The sequence below is a fragment of the Hyla sarda genome, chromosome 9, assembly GCF_029499605.1.
Source record: "Hyla sarda isolate aHylSar1 chromosome 9, aHylSar1.hap1, whole genome shotgun sequence".
Classification (NCBI taxonomy): Eukaryota; Metazoa; Chordata; class Amphibia; order Anura; family Hylidae; genus Hyla; species Hyla sarda.
The window spans coordinates 150,919,582-150,941,560 of NC_079197.1; the positions used below are offsets into that span (position 1 = coordinate 150,919,582).

The 21,979-nt window shown below is 42.7% G+C and overlaps 1 protein-coding gene across 8 annotated transcripts in view; it reads left to right on the forward strand.

Annotated features, from left to right (window-relative positions):
- Positions 1-21,979, forward strand: part of LOC130290448 (estrogen-related receptor gamma-like) — a 43,527-nt gene that overhangs the window by 10,494 nt on the left and 11,054 nt on the right. For 6 of the 8 annotated variants that reach the window (XM_056538087.1, XM_056538086.1, XM_056538091.1 and 3 more), the window contains exons 3-5: positions 15,494-15,610; positions 17,079-17,198; positions 17,305-17,466. In XM_056538087.1, coding sequence (XP_056394062.1) covers positions 15,494-15,610; positions 17,079-17,198; positions 17,305-17,466 — 399 coding nt within the window. Of the gene's footprint in view, positions 1-54; positions 728-1,100; positions 1,203-15,493; positions 15,611-17,078; positions 17,199-17,304; positions 17,467-21,979 lie in introns of those variants that run through there. The other 2 variants (XM_056538093.1, XM_056538092.1) reach the window with 2 other exon arrangements.

Below are 21,979 nucleotides of genomic sequence, written 5' to 3' on the forward strand. Positions count from 1 at the left end.
ATTTTGTGCAAACATTTTATATACACTTTATTACAAGGTGTCCCAGTGGTTCAACTTCACAAAAGTTCTTAGTATTGCATATACTTGTGCAAAACAAGAACAATATATTACTCTTTGCAGGAATAATAGTAGAGCTCCACAGTCCAGGTACTCAAGAGTCTGTAGTAAAGGATCACGGCTTGAGCCGGGCACATAAACTTACGCAAAATGGTTACAGGTAGTTCTTGGTTAGTCCACCAGGTGCATCTCTTGAATGTTACGTTGAACCTGTAAAACAACAGTGGTACTTCCACAAAATAATTGTCAGTCTCGCGACTTAGTAGCAGTAAAAGAAACAAGATGAACACGTGAGCTTTACCTGGAAATTTTCCATCCCAACCTAGCCTGTCAGGGTGCTTTTTAGGTTGAGACATGTAGCTGGAATCACAGGCCTGTGCCCCTTCCAAGGGACTGACTTGTGTGTTCCAAGACACTTGGGATAGCTTGGAATCAGTGATGGTGGGGCTCACGGTTACCGCAATCTGTACCGCAGCAGCTTGCACCACAGGGGGACAAAAAGTGTTGGTGCCTGTTGGGCTGGCCAAACTTCCTCCTCAGTAGGAGTAGGCTGAGGCACTTCAGTTGGTGCCCGGTGGGTAGGCCTCGGCACATCTGGACTGGACACTGCTGCTCCTCGACTTGGGGTGTACTTGGGAGCGATGAAAGCCATCTTAGGTAGCTTTGACAGGTACTAGTGCATATCACGGCCTACTTGCGGCTCATCGCCAAACACCCATTCTGGAAGTGGGGGTGATCTGGGGCGTGCTGCAGACTTCTGGGCCTGAGGGGTGGACTCTGGGCTGGACTGGCTGGAAGGGGTAGAAAATGCAGCACTCACATCTGACTCTTCGGTTGATATCTTGGCCATCTTGGGACTCACAGACCTCGTGCTTTCCTGTGCTTCCGCCATTTTGCTTTTGCCCACCAACTTCCTGCAGACTGAAGAGGTCCAGTGGCGCTCTTCCTTTTATAGTGGGCTACGGCAATATGGCCGTCGGCAGGAAGTACGTCCCTCCATTCTGCTCCCCCAGCAACAAGGGGCAGACTTTTCTGGTTCCACTTAGGATTCGAGACTGCAACTTGACTTCCTCGCCCAGGGGGGGGACGCTGACCAACGCAGGACTTTTTCATGCGCTTCTCCTCCACATCTTTAACTCTTTCAGGTACAACAAGCATTTTGCCACGCAGCATAGCTTCAGCACGTATCTTACACATGGCAGGCACAACTTTTACATGGTTAACAATGGCATACAATAAATGTTTCTTCACCTCCCCCTCTATTTCACAAGCACCTCTTAACATGCAAATTTCACTGACAAAGTCCCGTACACTTTCTGGCCCAATTTCTTTTTGAATCGGCGTGCAAATTTTTGGCAGTACAGACGGGGGTGGAGGGTGTACTTTTTGCATAAGGTGCACACCCGTATCCTGTTCGTGATGCCAAAGTTGTGGTGAGGGTGTTGCATGAAAGGGCAGATATTATAATCCTAGGGGTAGATGGCATTAACCCCTTGTGTCCATGACGCCAGGGCGTGGTTGTCTTCTACACCACCCGAGGTATGGCCGTTGGTTCCTGGGCTAAGCACGGGGCAAATAATCACTCCGATGCAAAGTTACGGAACAACGGCAGCTTTACTGAGGCAGATAGATGGAATAGTCTTTACAGCTCAGTTAGTCCCAAGGAGATGACCAGTGACTTAAGGAGACTTGCAGGCTCGCTGGGACTTGTAGTGCATTTGGACTGAATTATGCAGACCCACGCTAACTTTAGCAGACTTGACTGACTGGACTATGACTGACTAGACTTCACCCCTGTGGTGGCTCACCAGGCTTTGACGTTCACCTAGGAAGGACTAACCCATTATACTCAGCACATGGATGGACTCTCCATTACAAGACGGCAGCAGATTCTGGCCATACTAGGGACACTATAGAGGTAGAGTGTTTGGGGAATTGTCATGAATATTAATGGTGCATTGAGTAACATGGCAGCCTGTCTATATTTGTAATTCTAGAGTGATCGTAGAACCACTTTGCCCTCCCCTGGTCCCGCACAGTAACAATGATATTTGGCAGCTCCTGATGGACAAGGCCAGAGGTTATAACAACATAATTAAATCTTTATTGATTAATCTTCATAACTAAACAGGTAAGGAGTAATCACAGGATCGTAAGAGTCCTGTGATTAACCCTTTGTCTCCATGCATAGAAATATGAGGCATGCACTGCATAAAAATTTTATTATTTCATAGGCATAAACAATTATAAGAGGATAATGTTAGAATGTAGTTCTTGGCAGAAGTGGTTGTGTATCCTTCATCAAAGTAGGACCATCACAAAGGATATGTTAATGTTACCATGGGTATGGTGGTTGTTATGAAGTCCAAATTCAGCAAGTCAGGGAATAACTGAGCTGTACCCATTGAGACACTAACACTTTTAACAAATCCCTAAAATGCTTACTGTGGTTTCAACAAACCTTGCAAACATCCATAGTATAGGCAGATTATTTAATTGAGGAATCAGATTACAGCAGCCTATAGAAGTCTATGTTGGTGGAAAGAGCCAGAAGCAGAAAGACTACAGGAGCTGTTAGAGAGTATTAGATCTGAACTCAATGCTGGATTCACAGCTTAGGCTAAATTCATACATCCATTGTGCTCCAACCTGTTCAAGGTCTGTTTGGCTCTTTTTTTTTGCACCGAAGGGACCCTGAATGGGTCAGAGCACAACTTACACCACTGGGTCACGATGGATCCCATTGAATTAAATGGAGTCCTTGTCCAGTATTTTACAGTAGTTGAGCGAGAGAGAAAAAACATGACATACAACATTTCTTTCTTCTCTGACCGACTGAGTAGTCTTCAATATTCTGTGATAGTGTACACAATGTTAACCTAGTGGATCAGAACCACACCCCCAGGGTGAACATAGGCAAAGATGTGTAGGATGGAGGTGACACATGAAGGAACACCATTTTCAGGTGGAGGAGAAAAGAAAAGTCTGTAGTGGTATTTTAGTGATCAGAGATGTCTGATAAATACTGGAAAGTGTCTACAGAAATTCCACAAGACTCAGATGTCATCTCTGTCAAATAAGGAGAACCAGAGTCTATGTGGTGGGCAGCTACGAGACGTAGGTGGAAGGGTTAGGTTTGAAGAGCTCAATGAAGGTATATAGGCCAAGGTATGGTGTCTAGTCATCTGGCACTTGTCCAGATTCCACTTAGCTTTCTTTTCCCCCTTGGAAGGTTATGGATCTTTTTGAGAAATGTTGTGAGCCAGCCAACGCCTTAAATTGGTTGAATAATCTCATTGATCTGCGTGTGAAGGCTCAATATGGAGAGTGAAAGGAAAAAGGCATTAGACGGCTCTTGTGTCATCCTGTACATCAGCGACGAACCCTTGAGAATGGAACTGTGCAAATGAAAGGCGAGCAGATCAGACAAACAAATCGGGAATCAAATGATAATTTTACCCAAGTGGACAATTTATGGATCAATTTTTTGGAGACACAACGTTCAATTCTCAAATTTTGGTGCTAAACATTTAAAGAAAATTTTCAAAAACTTCCACAGAAAAAAATTAGATTTTTATACTATGCTCTCCATTTTTAAAAAGGTGTCGCGGTCTAGCTTAACGCATGGATTTATCACTGTGTTTTTACCCGTTTGACTGTGTGTACTTCATGCGCACTTTCCCATTTATCACAGAAGAGTATGTTCTTTATATATATATAGCAAATTAGTTTAGATGTAGACAAGATTCTAAGTGTGTTCAAGGCTGGCATGAGATTGTGCAAAAATTTAAAAAAATTCTAATTGTCTTCTTGGATGTGTCTGCACTGTGCAATGTTACGCCTAGCGCTCCGGGTCCCCGCTCCTCCCCGGAGCGCTCACGGCGTCTTTCTCCCTGCAGCGCCCCGGTCAGTCCCGCTGACCGGGAGCGCTGCACTGTCATGGCCGTTGGGGATGCGATTCGCACAGCGGGACGCGCCCGCTCGCGAATCGCATCCCAGGTCACTTACCCGTCCCGGTCCCCTGCTGTCATGTGCTGGCGCGCGCGGCTCCGCTCTCTAGGGCGCGCGCGCGCCAGCTCTCTGAGACTTAAAGGGCCAGTGCACCATTGATTGGTGCCTGGCCCAATTAGCTTAATTGGCTTCCACCTGCTCCAGACTATATCTGACCTCCTCCCATGCACTCCCTTGCCGGATCTTGTTGCCTTGTGCCAGTGAAAGCGTTTAGTGTGTCCAAAGCCTGTGTACCTGAACTTCTGCTACCCATCCTGACTACGAACCTTGCCGCCTGCCCCCGACCTTCTGCTACGTCTGACCTTGCCTCTGCCTAGTCCTTCTGTCCCACGCCTTCTCAGCAGTCAGTGAGGTTGAGCCGTTGCTAGTGGATACGACCTGGTTGCTACTGCCGCAGCAAGACCATCCCGCTTTGCGGCGGGCTCTGGTGAAATCCAGTAGCCTCTTAGAACCGGTCCACTAGCACGGTCCATGCCAATCCCTCGCTGACACAGCGGATCCACTACCCGTAAGCCGAATCGTGACATGCAAAATCTTTTTGACCCATTGCACAACATTTTTGGACCTTTTACAACCAGAAAAACTGTGTAAAATGATACATTCCCCTCCCAAGAACATGTTTTTTATGTAAATTTTGGCACGATTATTACACCAGCTTTAATGATAGTGTAAAGAAATATATAAGCGCATATTGGCCCTCATTTACTATTGTAAACCCGACTTGTTTTGTCGTTTTTTTTTGGCACATCTTTGGCTGCGCCATGTCGTGCGCCAGTCTGCGACACAATGCGAAATTTTTTCCCGATGGACCCGATGTGGATTTTCCCAAACCAGAAAAAGGGGCGTAACCTGACATTTCTGAGCTTTCTCACGTATTTATTAAGGTTTCCAACCCGAATTTGTTGAATTGTTGTGGATTTTTTCCCGACAACTCAGAGGAGTTGGAAACCAAAACCAACAAAACCCAGTGCGACAAACAGGATGCGACATAATAATAAATACCAGGGGAAAAAAGCAATCGGGTAAGAAAGCAACATAGACTTACAACCCGATTTTCTAAGTAAATGAGGGCCATTGTGTTATTTTGTGTGAAGTGTGAAGCCCCTACTTTGGTATGGTTATGTAAATATATTTAAAAAAAACTCAGATTTTTTAGAAATGCTTTTGTCTCCTTAGTTTATTAGTCCCAGACACATGCTAGTTTTACGTAAAATCTTGCTGCCATTAGATTAACTAGATCCTAATAAATGCGACCCAGAGCTAGTGTAAATCTCAGCTATGATTTCAGCCATTTTTATGTTGTTTATCATAGTAAATATGCTAGGACAACATTGCCAGACCCCCCCCCAAACCCTTTGGTTTGGTCCAAAATGTGTGTTTTATTTTTTTTGGCAGAATCCAATTCTATGTTGGAAGTTCTACTGCCGAATCTCTGACATGTGAACTTCGTTACAGAATCCCATTGACAGCAATGGGAATTCTGCTGCGAGTGGAATTTCCATAGTGTGAATGTACCCTTAGAGTTAAGTTTACCTTTAGCTGCTGTAAGACTAAACATATAGTCTACAGATATTGAGAGGTTGTTCTTTACATTCATACCATAGGTGTCAAATACTATACTGAGTTGAGTAACATTGTAGTAATAACATATGTAACCTTAAGAATGTGCAAAGTGATGGGTTGGGTGTTCTTGTGCTCATGCAATAGACTCCCCCATGCGTACATCAGACCATCAGTATAATGGTATGAATTGTATATGGTTCAAATTGTATAACCTCCTAACCAGTGGAGTCCAAAGGGAATGGGTTCCTCATAGCATACATATAAACTATTTTCCATGGCACCACATCACCCTGTAGGTTTCCACTGACCAATGGGCACAAGACCAACCTACAATGGCCTCTTCTCTCCAGGGACACCTTAGCAGCCACATGGGCTGTCCCTATGGTATGTACACTCTTACTTTCCACCATGCATGGCTCTGCCCTGGATTCCCTGTAACGCACTGTTGTCCCAAGACCAAGAGTTGAATGCGAAGCAGCTGTTTTTTTGACAGCTGTTCTATTCTTTTTCTGAACACAATACATCAGAAACCAGCGAAAGACCCGAAAAAAACTAAATATATATATATACATATTAAAAAAAAGTATCTATGTATGTATATATATATATATATATATATATATATATGTGTATATTTATTTTTATTTTTATTTTTTTTACAGTGGGGATCAAAAGTTGGGGCACCCCAGGTAAAAATTTTATTAATGTGCATAAAGAAGCCAAGGAAAGAGGGCAAAATCTCCAAAAGGCATCAGATTACAGATTAGACATTCTTATAATATGTCAACAAAGGTTAGATTTTATTTCCATCATTTACTCTTTCAAAATAACAGAAAACAAAAAAATGGTGTTTGCAAAAGTTTGGGCACCCTGCAGAGTTAATATCTTGTACTGCCCCCCTTTGGCAAGTATTACAGCTTGTAAACGCTTTTCGTAGCCAGCCAAGAGTCTTTCAATTCTTGTTTGAGGTATCTTTTCTCCTTACAAAAGTCTTCCAGTTCTTTGAGATTTCTGGGCTGTCTGTCACGCACTGCTCTTTTAAGGTCTATCCATAGATTTTCAATTATGTTGAGGTCAGGAAATTGTGAAGGCCATGGCAAAACTTTCAGTTTACACCTCTTGATGTAATCCCCCGTGGATTTCGAGGTGTGTTTAGGATGATTATCCATTTGTAGAAGCCATCCTCTCTTTAACTTCAGATTTTTCACAGATGGCATCAAGTTAGCATCCAAAATTTGCAGAAATTTTATTGAATCCATTTTTCCTTCTACTCGTGAGATGTTCCCTGTGCCACTGGCTGCAATACAACCCCAAAGCATGATTGATCCACCCCCATGCTTAACAGTTGGGCAGAGGTTCTTTTCATTAAATTTTGTTCCCCTTCTTCTCCAAACGTACCTTTGCTCATTCCAGGCAAAAAGTTCAATTTTAACCTCATCGGTCCATAGAACTTGTTTCCAAAATGCATCAGGCTTGTCTATATGTTCATTTCCAAAGTTCAAACGCTGATTTTTGTGGTGAGGACGTAGAAGAGGATTTCTTCTGATGACTCTTCAATGAAGACCATATTTGTACAAGTATCTATTTATAGTGGAATAGTGTACCACAACTCCAGTGTCTGCCAGATCTTTCTGGAGGGATTGTGCAGTCAAACGTGGGTTTTGAATTGTTTTTCTCACAATCTGCGAGCAGTTCTGTCTGATATTTTTCTTGGTCTTCCAGATCTTGCTTTAACTTCCACTGTTCCTGATGACTGCCATTTCTTAATTACATTCCGAACAGAGGATATTGACATCTGAAAACGTTTTGCTATCTTCTTATAGCCTTCTCCAGCTTTGTGAGCCTCAACTATTTTCAGTTTCATATTTCTAGACAACTGCTTAGAAGAACCCATGGTACTGATTGTTGGGGCAAAGTCAGATGAGTCTGGGCATTTAAAACCTTTGAGATTGACATCCCCTGGTCTTCCCAGATGATGATTGAGAACAATCCATGACTTGCAGGTCTCAGCTTTGCAAAGGGGGCAGTGCATGCTATAAATTCTGCAGGGTGCCCAAACTTTTGCAAACACCATTTTTTTGTTTTCTGTTATTTTGAAAGTGTAAATGATGGAAATAAAATCGAACTTTTGTTGACATATTATAAGAATGTCTAATCTGTAATTTGATGCCTTTTGGAGATTTTTCCATCTTTCCTTGGCTTCTTTATGCACATTAATAATTTTTTTTACCTGGGGTGCCCAAACTTTTGATCCCCACTGTATATATGGTGGCCCAGTACGGGATTTGTTAGCCCATACCCCAGCTTCCCTGCAGTGTACCCTGCCCCCCCCCCCCCCACATCTGTTCTACTGTAATTGTATATAATCCCCTATGTTATTTATATAAGTATGTTGTATCTTTAAGAAAGGTTAACATGTGATCACCAGTTGTCATATGGGCTGTCATGTGATTCTTACCCAGGCGGTACCAGTGACCAGGTGACCTAAGGGTGACCAATTGGACCCCACCAGAGTCTCCCCCATAAAAGCCCTGGGAGGAGTCTCTTCTCGCTCTTAGTTCCTAAGTCTTTGCTGAGGTGCAGTTGAGCCTAAGAGTCTGGAGTCATAGGAGCCTCAAGTCAAGTCTGCAGCCACATGTCTACAAGTCTACAAGTAAGATAAAGTCACAGCTTAGTCTTTCTACAGTCAAGTGAAGTCAGTCACTGTCAAGTCAACGTGGCCTGCACTAAATTGTCCAAAACCACTGCAAGTCCCAGCAAGCCCTTAAGGTCTCTGAAGTCACTGGTCACCTCCGTGGGCCCTGGCTACACTGTATAGACTGTACCATCTGTCGCTCAGTAAAGCTACCATTATCCGCAACTTGGCGTCAGAATCATTATTGCCCCCGTGCCTAGCCCAGGATCCAGCGGTATACCTTTGGGTGGTATTGAGGATAAACCACGCCCTGGCGTCACGAATACAAGGGTTTAATGCCATCTTCCCATAGTGTAATTCCATCTGCCCCTAGGGTAATTCCATCTGCCCTGCATCACTCCCCATACCATATATATATATATATATATATATAGGCAAATATGGCTCTGTATAGACAACACATATATATATCATGTATTACATGAAACCGCTCTGGGAAAAGGACCGCCTTAGAGAAAACGAAGACACATATGTCCACTTTCCTGACCGCATTTGTCCAGTCAATCCATTCATAATAATTTCTTCTTTAACTCCTTAATTTCCTACTTCAATTGAGGCCACAGCGGCTAATTGAAGTATTGATGGGAGGTAGTGCCAAGTTTCCACAGGGTTGGTCTCCCCTCCATCCCCACACATGGACCCGAGGAGAAATCTGTCAGGCAAAAGAGAGCAGTCAATATTCATTAGTGTGTGTAAGCTGTGAGTGGCAGAGCATCCCTTCACATTCTAACATGGGCCCCCCCAGGGACACGCTGCCGCTATACAGCAGGCTCTGCCTCTCCTCCACTTTCTCTCTGTTTATCCTCATTTGTAATTAAATAAGCTGCAGATACCCCAAAGGAACGCAGGGGGAAGATCAGGGAGGGGAGAGATGTTTACATCTGTCTTACTGAGACTGTCACCATCCAAGATGACTGTATGGACATGTCACATACCGTATCACAAACATGTATCGTGATGGTATATTCCCATTGCGTACCTGCTTCCTATAACCTATATGGCAGGTAATTTGGTGTTGCCACAGTAAAATGAATATTTCAAGTAGGTTCATCTTCCAGTTAAAGATATGGTAATGCATACTCCAGGACTGGGGTGCAAGTGCTAATAGAGTACATCAATGCCAATGCTTTATATTAAAGACAGCTGCAACTCCGTGCCATTGGAGATCGTGACTCCATTTTGTATTGGAGTTAACTTCAGTGTTACTTCAGTGTTACTTCAGTGTTACTGTGGACCAGTGTTCCCAACCTCCAGCCAAAAATAACTTATACCCTATTCACAGTATAGGGGATAAGTAGCTGATCGAGGGGGGTTCGACCTCTGGGACACCGCAATCTCCAGAATGGGAACCCAGCTAGAGCGCGTGCCATCTACTGGTAGATGGCACATGCTCCATTCATTTCTATTGGAGCGCTTATGATCCCCAAGTGCTGTACGCAGGTCCTTTCGGTGATTCCACAGAAATAAATAGGAGAGTGCCGGGTCCCGTTCTGGAGATTGCAGGGGGTCCCAGTGGTCTGATCCCCTGCAATCAGCTACTTATCCCCTATCCTGTGGATAGGGTATAAGTTATTTTTGGCTGGAGGTCTCCTTTAAAAGGGTACTCTGGACAGCAAAAATTATTCAAATTTTGTCCCCTCATGGCTAGACCAACTGTATTGCAATATACACTTTTTACCTGTACTTGGCTGTGTTTCCTATTGGAATATGATGTGACAGACAGGAAGTGTAGAAAAACCTGCCATCCTCTGTCAACTCTGTCTCCTCTCTCCTCTTTCCCCCCTCCAAAAAGAGACAGAGATCATGTGACACTTTGTCCTGGCTTTTAGCGTCCTCTCCTTGTATGCCACGTCCTTTTGTGACATCATGTGACAAGCCACACCCACTTTCTAAAGTTGTCAACCAAGCCACCCCCTCTCTATCATAGCTCATCTAGTCATGCCCACTTCTGACATCATAACGACAAGTCACGCCCCCATTCTACCGTTCTTGGCAGTGAGGACTGCTGGGAAATGTTGTATTTTTTTATTTTTTTTATTTATAACAAAATATTACATACATTCATAAAAGAAACAGCCATCAACATCTACTTTATTCCTCCAAAACCCTACCTCCCCACCTCTACCAGTCTGGTACGAGTTTTCATGTTATGCCCACTTCTCCCAAGCTTTACTAATCACAGGGCCTTTTCTTTTTTTTTTTTTATAGTAAATTAACTCATAGCATTTGATCTTATTAACAAAAAGCTCCCATGCCTTAATGTGGGGGGGATTTAGGTGAGAACCAACTTCTTAATATCAAAATACGTACAGCCCCTAATAATTTTAGTATCAAGCCTGTATGTTCTTTTCCCTCAATTCCGATCCCAAAAATAGCTGTACGGATTTTGTAGGGTAGTTTACCTGTAAAGTTGGCCTCAATCTTAGAAAAGAAAAAAAAAACATTCCATAGCTTTTGAATCTCCTCACATCCCCTCACCATATGACAGAGGTCGGCCATTTCTACTTGACATCTGGGACACGTTGCGTCAGATCTTTTACCCATCTTAAACAGTGAAAACGGGGTATTATGTGCTCTATATAACATTCGTATTGATGGATGCTCCTACATTATTCCTAAATACTTCTTTCCACATTTCCTCCTCCATTTCTCCAACCTCCTCCTCCCATTTTACCCTGCTGCCAACAATCTTGCCAGGATCATGATAATGGATTAACAATTTATATATCCTTCCAAGAACTTTCCTAAGATTTTGCCCTACTTTCCCAGGTTTGCCCTACTTTTCACTAATTGCCCTACTTTTGGTATCCCAAAGTTCTCCCAATTCACATATTCCTTCAGTTTTAAGAATTCAGGAAAAAAGGGATTACTCCACAACAAAGTACATTTAAAACTTCCCTTCACTCCAATGTACTTTCTAATGAATCCCCAAACCTTGCGCAGCCTCTTACAAAAAATTGAGGAAGCCCAGTCCATGTGCTCCAACCATCCACTTTCCGCAAGTTCTAATACCAAGTAACCCTCTTCCCCCTGCTTCCCCCAAAAAAATGTTATCATTTTTTCTTCTTCCAAAATAAAGCTAAGCTGGGCAGCAATGTAATATAATTGAAAGTTGGGAATTCCCAGCCCCCCTTCTCTGACCGGAGGATTAAGGAGGCCTTGTTTAACTCTCACTCGCTTCCATCTCCAAACCAAATCATTAATGATCCTCTCAATACCCTTAAAAGATTTGTCATTAATCCACCCTGGGGCAGATCTAAGAAAAAGAGTCATAGGGAGAATAAACATTTTACTAAGCACAATTTTGTCTGCCATACTCAGGGGCAATTTACTCCAGATATTGATTTTCCCTTTAATCTTTTCTATTAATGGAGTAAGATTTAGTTTAGGAAACTCCTCTAAATTTCGAGAGATTTTAATCCCCAAATATTCAAGATTCCCCTCGGGTTTCAAAATTTGAACACTCCCTATTTCTTCAGGGATATCCCCCTCCAAAGTTAAAAGAGTGGACTTGGACCAGTTTATTTTATACCCTGAAAAACTCCCGAATTCTTCCACCATTTCAGTTATCCCGGAGATCTTTTCTACTGGGTCTGTAACAAACAGCACTATATCGTCTGTGTAAAGCAAAATTTTCTCCTTCTTGCCCCACACCCCAAACCCATCAAAAACATTTGAGAATCTAATAATATGCACCAATGTTTCTATTACTAAAGAAAACAGAGAGGGGGACAGGGGACAGCCCTGGCGGGTTCCTTTATGTAATAAAAAAATCTTTCAGATGTGGATCCGTTAACACTAATTCTAGCACTGGGGCTTCGGTAAAGAGTCTTAATACCTTAAATAATAAAGTTCCCAAAATTCATTACCTCCATGATGTTGATGAGGAATCCCCACTCCACCCTGTTGAATGATTTATTGGTGTCCAGAGGCCGGATGGAGCTGGGGTCCCCGCCTTTACTCTGTATATTCAGGAATGTCCTCTGAATGTCCCCATATAAATTTCTCTCTGGTATAAAACCCTTCTGTTCCTCACCGATAACTGATGTAATAACTCGTTGAATATGTTTTGTGAAGATCTTCGCAAAAAACTTGCAGTCCATATTCAACAAAGATATTGGTCGGTAAGCATCCATTTCGGTCCTCTCCTTGCCTTTTTTTCAGAATCAGAATAATAATGGCTTCTGCCATTGATGGGGAGAGATCCCCCCCCCCATCACCAAGGATTCATTAACCACCTCCAAAAGGCAAGGGAGCAGCAAATCCCCAAAAACCCAATAGACTTCAAAACAAAAACCCTCCAACCCGGGAACTAAGTTTCCTGATATTGACCAAACCGTTTCCTTTAATTCCTGCAGAATGATCGTTTTATTAATGTCTGATCGTTGTATCCCTGAAATATTTGGTAGCTTTAAATTATTTAGGTATTTCTTGATCTCTGCATCAGTTTTACCTTTCTCTTATATAAATCCTGATAAAATTCCCGAGTAACTCTCTGTATTTCCTCGTTGGTTGTAACTAACCTACCTGAGGGATCCTTTAATGCTCAAATATTATTCTCTTCCCTTTGATTCTGGATAATGCTGGGTAAGAACCTACCTGGCTTCCCCCTTCTACATATTTCTGTTGCCCTTTAAGTAAAAGAGTGTTGTGCCTTTTCCCTTAACAAATCATCGTATGCCCTTTGTGCAGCCATCACTTTTTCCCATTGTTCTGGCAACAAATTCGTAACATATTCACCTTCTTTTTTAATATCATTCAACAACTTCTCTTCCCTCTCCTTACATTTCATTTTAAAGTGTACAATATTTTTAACTAAAGTGCTTCTCAAAAACGCTTTTAGTGACACCATGTGTATACTAGTGGAGCCTTTATTCATATCCCAAAAATTTGTAATTTCTTCAATAATGCCTTGCATGACTTTTGTAATATTTAACCAATAAGTGTTAATAACCATGCTATGAATCTTCCCTTGTACAGAGCTATTCCTAATATAACAAATCATTAATGCGTGACCAGATACACACCCTGCTTCATAACTCTTTTTTTTTATACTCAACAGTGCCGAGTCACGATTCAAGACGCTATTAAAACAAGAAAACACAACCTTATTTGAATATAAACCGCGCCATATATCCCCCCCAACCCATCTCTTGACAATATTTGTGTAACTTAGTAGTGCTGACCCCTAGATTCCTACCCTGCCAATCTTTCTCTTTATCGAACACTGAATTAAAATCCCCTGATATAAAGATATCCCTGTATTCTTTATCTGCTATAAACTCTATGGAGAAGGGAGGAGGAATATACAAAAACGCCAATAGGGTTTCAATCCCTTCTCATTTAACAAACAAAAAAACAAATCTACCTGCTCATGTATAAGGACTGTTACCCCAGAGGGGAATCCCGAAAAGGTGGAGTGAAAAGAATATTTCACCCATCTTTTTTTCAACTATATCAAAGTATCTTTTGTTAGGTGGGTTTCAACCAAACACACTATAGCGGGAATAAATTTTACAATCCTATTGAAAATTGCTACTCTTTTTCTTCCATCTTTAATTCCCCGCACATTCCATGTAATGATTTTCTTATCCATATTTCTCCCACACCAAAAAGTCACTTATTTTCCCCGTCCACACTGCTTGCCTACCCCCTTGTACCAGACTGGTCCCCCCATGACCCCTCCCCCTAATGGTCCGTAAACCATGCCACGAATCTCTCTCCTTCACTTTAACCCCAGGCTCCAGCAGCCCCTCTCCCTTTATTCCCTCCCCTATTCTATACACCTATCCCCTGCTGTCCCATACAGGTCATTACTTCTTCAGAACTGAAAAAACCCACCTCATCTCTATAGTTAACGCTCAGTTTAGCTCTTCAGTTTAGTTTAGGGAAATGTAGTTTTAATAGGATTTGCTTCGGGGAGCAGAGACTGGTGGCAGAAACAAGCCAGGGGGCTATGTCAGTACAATCCACACCATGTAAAGTACTTTTTTATTTTTTTTTAAGGTCCTCAGATTACCCCTTTAAAGCCCACCAACATTTTTACAGTTTTCAATTTCACCAGTGGTATAGAACAGGGAAAATGTTCCAATCCTGGACTGTTGATGGGCCTTGAAGACTGCTTTGTGGTTATATGAATCACACCAAATTATATTATTCAAATACATATGTTAAAAAAAACTATTTTATCTGAAATACATTTGCATTTGACCATAAAATACATCTCATGGATAAAAATATCGGCTAGAGATCAACATCTATAATCTGGTCATAAAGGAAAAGTATCATGAAAAAAATGATCCCCCTATCCACAGGATAGGGGATAAGATTTAGATCGTCTGGGGTTCCGAGCGCTGCCCTCCCCACGATCAGCTGTTTGGAGCCCAGGCTCTCCATTACAGGGGCTTCCACGCCCCCTCCATATAGCTCTATGGGAGAGCCGTTCGGCAATCTTCGGCTCTCCCATAGAACTATATAGAAGGGGCGTGGTGGCCCCAACTCTAAACAGCAGATCACGGGGGCCCCAGCGCTCTGACCCCCCGTGATCCAAAACTTTTTTTCATAAAGTTTTTTTCATGATACTTGTCCTTTACCCTTAAAGGGGTACTCTGCTGAAAACATCTTATGCCCTATCCATCTTATCCCCTATCCATAAGGAATAAGATGTTAGATCATGGGGGTCCAGACACTGGGGAACCCCCCCCCCCATCTCCGCTGCGGCACCCCTGTAATTTGGTGCGTGGAGCGAACTCCCGATGATTGACGATGCCAGCCACCTCCATTCATGTCCATGGGAGCGGGCATGATGGCTATGTACTAGCCGCCATGACCCCTCTCATAGACGTGACTGGAGGGGGCATGGTGCGACATCACAAACACGGAAGCTGCAAGCTTCCGTGTTCTGGGCGCTGTTGCTGCCAACCCCGAGGGGGGACCCCCACGATCTAACATATTATCCCTATCCTTTGGATAGGGGATAACATGTTTTCAACGGAGTACCCTTTTAAGAAGCAAACATCCTAGTGGTCTTCAAACCGTAAACCTCCAGATGTTGCAGAACTACAACTCCCAGCATGCTCGGGAAGGCACTGTTTGGAGTCCACTGTCCTAGACATACCTCCTGCATGGTATATTTGTATCCACAGTGTTGTGTCTGTCTTTTCACAGGTAACATTGAATATAGTTGTCCCGTGGTTAACGACTGTGAAATTACCAAGCGGCGGAGGAAGTCTTGTCAAGCCTGCCGCTTCCGCAAGTGCCTGAAAGTTGGAATGATGAAGGAAGGTACATGCAAGACCACTTTAACATTGTCCTTATCTCCCTTTTACAACCAATTCATTCTGACAATGGATAACTGACCTATGGTGCCCCAATTTGTTCTTGTGGACTTATTCTAGTGTTAAATTGAGGTAAATTGATGCAACTAATTGTACTAATCCTTAAAGGGAACATATATGGGTAATCTTGTTTCTAGATTTTATGGGGTGGTGTATACATTTTTAAGGCCCTACAAAGCACTGGCATATTACCATACCCAGGAGGACAGTCACAACTACTGGACTTTACCTTAAACATAGGTGAAAGGGGTACTCCGGAGGAAAACATTTTTTCGAATCAACTGGTGCCAGGAAGTTATACAGATTTGTAAATTACTTCTTTTAAAAAAAAAATGTAATCCTTCCAGTACTTATCAGCTACTGTATGCTCCAGAGAAAATTGTGTAGTTATTTCCAATCTGACCACCGTGTCCAGAGTAGTAGCAAATCCCCATAGCAAATCTCTCCTGCTCCGGAAAGTTCCTGACACGGAGAGAGGTGACTGTAGAGAGCACTGGTCAGACTGAAAAGAACTACACAACTTCCTCTGTAGTATACAGCAGCTAATAAGTCCTGGAAGGCTCAAGATTGATATATCGAAATAATTTACAAATCTGTACATCTTTTTTTTTCCTGAGGAGTATTCCTTTAACAGAGGAGTTCCACTATTCAGGATCCTCTTTTCTTGGCCACAGTGGACAGATGTTTACAAAGAGTGTCTCTTGCTCTGGAGGACCTTCACAGACGCATCGATTTGAATAAGCGAGGTGCAATGCTTCATTTCCACCTGTGGTAGCGCTGCAGATAATTCAAACACTTGGGCTAGAATTCCGGTGCTGCAGAATCCCATTGCTGTCAATGTCAAACTATGAAATTTAGAGGCATATATTCCACCACTGAAAGAATGATCTTGGTCTGCACAGTCCTAGCGTGCCGAGCGCACTGGGAATCTCTGCCTGGAATTTTTTTATCTGGAGATTCCGCATTGTAAACCTAGCCTTACTGGCAGGTTTCCCCACAGATAAGGCCAAGTTCACTTTGCCGGTGGGCTCTGCTGAAGGAAGCTCCATTGCTGAGACGAGCCGAAAAAAGAAATTCTGCATGTCCTACTTACTTTCTTCACTCAACTCCTGTAGAATACCGGACACCCGACAGACCCCATTCACTTTAATAGGATCCATCAAGACCCGATGTGTCTGTTGTAAAAAGGGTCCGTTCGGCTTCCTTTTTTGGTGCCAAGCAGATCCTAAATGGGACAGAGCCCAGCAGAGTTCGGAATGCTGGATCCCCACTGATCCAGCAGGGGTACACTTAGTTATGATCTAATTGTTAAAGAAGTCGTCATTGTCCAAAGCGGAGAACCATTTTAATACATGGCACATATACAGTACATAGTAGTTCTTTATTTGATTACATATGTTACATTTTTCTTCTAGGTGTGAGGTTGGATCGAGTGCGCGGTGGTAGACAAAAGTATAGACGTCCGGTGGAGGTGGAGGCTCCAGATCCCTGCTCCTACCTTACTGCTCACCATTCATTCCAAGGAAAGAAGACAAGTAGGTGTTGGGAGGACATTGAGAAGTAATTACGTCTTAGATACAATGGGATGTGTCAAGGTCACAATATACTCCCAGTCTTATTCTTCTCTTTTTCTCCTTTCAGCAAACAAAGTAGTATCTCATTTGGTATTGGTGGAGCCCGGGGAGGTATTTGCCAGCCCTGATGTTGACCTTCAAGACAGTGATCTTCGCACCCTGACCACCCTGTGTGAGCTTATCAACAGAGAGCTGCTTGTCACCATTGGCTGGGCCAAACATGTTCCAGGTACAGTCCTAAATTTACTATAAGGGTCTATTCACACAGCAGAATTTCGGCTTGCGGAAATCTGCACAAATTAAAGCCCATAGACTTCTCTCGGATTCCGCACTCCCATTCACACTTCTGAATTTCCGCTTGTGGAATTCTGCCTAAAATTAACCCCTTAAGGACTCAGGGTTGTTCCATTTTTGCACTTTCGTTTTTCCTCCTTACCTTTTAAAAATCATAACCCTTTTAATTTTCCACCAAAAAATCCATATTATGGCTTATTTTTTGCGTCGCCAATTCTACCTTGCAGTGACATTAGTCATTTTACCCAAAAATGCACAGCGAAACGGAAAAAAAAATCATTGTGTGACAAAATCGAAAAAAAACGCTATTTTGTAACGCTGTTTCTACGCAGTGCATATTTCAGTAAAAATTACACCTTATCATTATTCTGTAGGTCCATACGGTTAAAATGATACCCTACTTATATAGGTTTGATTTTGTCGCACTTCTGGAAAAAAATCATAACTACATGCAGGAAAATTTATACGTTTAAAAATGTCATCTTCTGACCCCTATAACTGTTTTATTTTTCCACGTACAGGGCGGTATGAGGACTCATTTTTTGCGCCGTGATCTGAAGTTTTGATCGGACTTTTTGATCACTTTTTATTCATTTTTTAATGGTATAAAAAGTGACCAAAATACGCTTTTTGGACTTTGGAATTTTTTTGCGCATATGCCATTGACCGTGCGGTTTAATTAATTATTTATTTTTATAGCTCGGACATTTACGCACGCGGCGATACCACATATGTTTATTTATTTATTTTTTTACACTGTTTTATTTTATGGGAAAAGGGGGGTGATTCAAACTTTTATTAGGGAAGGGGTTAAATGACCTTTATTAACATTTTTTTTTTACTTTTTTTTGCAGTGTTATAGGTCCCATAGGGACCTATAACACTGCACACACTGATCTTTTACACAGATCACAGGCGTGTATTAACACGCCTGTGATCAGTGTTATCGGCGCTTGACTGCTCCTGCCTGGATCTCAGGCACGGAGCAGTCATTCGCCAATCGGACACCATGGAGGCAGGTAAGGGCCCTCCCGGTGTCCGGTCAGCTGTTCGGGACGCCGCGATTTCACCGTGGCGGTCCCGAACAGCCCGACTTAGCAGCCGGGTCACTTTCACTTTCACTTTAGAAGCGGCGGTCAGCTTTGACCGCCGCTTCTAAAGGGTTAATACCGCACATCGCCGCGATCGTCGATGTGTGGTATTAGCCGCGGGTCCCGGCCGTTGATGAGCGCCGGGACCAACGCGATATGATGCGGGATCGTGGTGCGATCACGCTTCATATCGCGGGAGCCGGCGCAGGACGTAAATATACGTCCTGCGTCATTAAGAGGTTAAAGCCCATAGACTTCTATGGGATTCTGCACTCCCATTCACACTTCTGAATTTCCGCTTGTGGAATTCTGCCTAAAATTAAAGCCCATAGACTTCTATGGGATTCCGCACTCCCATTCACACTTCTGAATTTCCGCTTGCGGAATTCCGCTAGCGGAATTCTGCAAACGGATATTCAGAAGTGTGAATGGGAGTGCGGAATCCCATAGAAGTCTATGGGCTTTAATTTGAGGCAGAATTCCGCAAGCGGAAATTCAGAAGTGTGAATAGATCCTAAATGCCATTTTGCAGGGGCAACATTTCTGAACAATACCATTTTAGGCATAAGAGAACTAGAGATATCTAAAAGAAAACCCCAGTCATTACCTTCTGTGGGACACTAGTGATAAAAGGTACGGACACTATAAAATGAACGTGTATAAATACAATACTCTTTTCCCTAAAGCACCATTTCACACTGCCACTTTATATAATTTTCCTTCGCTACTCTGGTTGGAATTTAATGGTCATAAATTTACGCATCTTCCAATGAAGATTGGTAAAAACTGCAAAGGGGTCACAAAGAAGTAAAAATTTCCTTTTCACATTTAAGAATTAGCTGATTCTTTTTACAAGGCTATATTTACACGGCAGAATTTTCAAGCGCAATCCAATGGAAAAATTACCATTATGCTGCACCATGCACCCGGTGGAATTTCCCCGGTGGAAACATCTGCCATGGGAATTCCAATTCCTGACTCCTGAGGGTACATTCACTGGGCAGAATGTCCATGCTGAATTTTGCCAGAATATTCTGAATGGACATTCCGCTGCAGCTGCAGATTGTTTTCAATGGGATTCTGCTGCACTGTTCACACGGCAGAATTTCCGTGCCAGAAGCTTCTGCTGCAGGAATCCCGATTCCCCGTGCGCAGAAAGAATAGACTGGTCTAACCTTTCTGTGGATTTTGCTGTGGAAGGCATTGCTGTCTAGGAGACTGCGCATTTTGCGGGAAGTCCTATGACCCCCGCCAGAACGTTCATATGTGTGGAATGTCCGCCCATGTTTTCCGGGCAGACATTTCCGCACATTTACAGTGGGGTGAACATGGACTCAGAAAGAACTGACATGTTAATTTTTTTGCGGAATCCACTCGGAAATGCATTGCCTTCTATGGAGGTGGCGCATTTCCGAGTGGCTTGCGGAATGTCCGCCCAATGTTTTCCGGGTGGGCATTCTGGTATGCCAATGGCGCATAATGATGTGTTCCCTTGTCAATGGAAAAGCGGCTGGTAGTGCCAATGAGGGACAAAAATCCTTCATTATTTCAATGACCGTTAAAATATTTATCATTTTCTTTTTTTTTTCAAAATAAACAAAATCGGACATTAAAAGTAAAAATAATAATACAAATTATAATAATTAATAACAATATTGATAATAATAATAAAAAATCAGCCATCGTTTCCACCAATTTGTATAAAATAACTTTTTACGGGCAAAAATACAGTGTGTGAATGTAGCCTAAAACATAGAATTTAATGACGTAGAGCTTATCAAGTAATTTAACAATAAATGATAGGTAAAGGTAAAGTAAACCAAAATTTTTAAAGGACAATTTCGTAAAACTATGGAACGCTATGATAACGGTTTGCCCCAGTTGCACCCAGAATGCTTTGCCTTATGAAGCATCTGATAACCAAGACATTTGGTGGCAGCCTCTGCCTCCCCTCCCGGTTAGGTCCTGTGCTATCATCCCCGGCATCTATTGAGTGGCTGCAAAAAAAGGACACAGATTATCATCTCCAAATTAATGGTATTCAGGGGCCCTTCTCCAATTGTGACATGGCGGGGCCCCCTCCTCCGGCGATAGCAATCTCCAATATTTCCCAATTAAACGGAGCACTCAATATATAAAGAAACAATTGTATTGCCATAGTGCGAAAGAGACAGGTAATGGAGGCTGACACCACAAAGAGGAGCTAATTGAAAGGAACGGGAGCGCGTGACAGGGCAGGAGGTTCCTGCTGATATTCACAACGAAATGCGCCCAGATCGCAGTGAAGGTTATTGGGGAAGGTGGAATCTGCTGCCAGTCACAGATATAGAAACATATGTATATATATATATATATATATATATATATATATATATATAGTTATAATGTTACTGCAACTCCCGCGCCATCTCACAATTCTTTATAACCTCTAACCCAGTGTTTTCCAACCAGTGCGTCTCGAGCTATTGCAAAACTACAACCCCCAGCATGCCTGGACAGCCGTTGGCTGTCCAGGCATGCTGGGAGTTGTAGTTTTGCAACAGCTGGAGGCACACCGGTTAGGAAACACTGCTCTAACCTATTACTCCCCATTGCAGTAGTCTAGAGATGAGCGAACTTACAGTAAATTCGATTCGTCACAAACTTCTCGGCTCGGCGGTTGCTGATTTTTCCTGCATAAATTAGTTCAGCTTTTAGGTGCCTCCGTGGGCTGGAAAAGGTGGATACAGTCCTAGGAGACTCTTTTCTAGGACTGTATCCACCTTTTCCAGCCCACCGGAGCACCGGAAAGCTGAACTCATTTATGCAGGAAAAGTCAGCAACCGCCGAGCTGAGAAGTTCGTGACGAATAGATTTTACTGTAAGTTCGCTCATCTCTACAGTAGTCTGCAAATTGTGATCTTACAATAGTCGTATTGGATATACTGTATGTATATGTTTGTCTACAAATAAGGTACTGTTCACACTGTACATAGGGGGAGATTTATCACAACCTGTCCAGAGGAAAAGCTGTCCGGTTGCCCATAGCAACCAATCAGATCGCTTCTTTCATTTTGCAGAGGCCTTGATAAAAATGAAAGTAGCGATCTGATTGGTTGCTATGGGCAACTCAGTAACTTTTCCTCTGGACAGGTTTTGATAAATCTTCCCCATACTGTATATCCTTAAATTTATAGGATCAGGAACTTATACGTAGTAGGTAATAATCCCACCAAAGGACCCTTTGCCATAGAAAAATGGCACATGGTGGGTAGATTACCTGGTACAGAATTGGGACCCAATAGTTAGAACTATGGGGGAGATTTATCAAAACCAGTGCAGAGTGAAAGTGGAGCAGTTGCCCATAGCAACCAGATT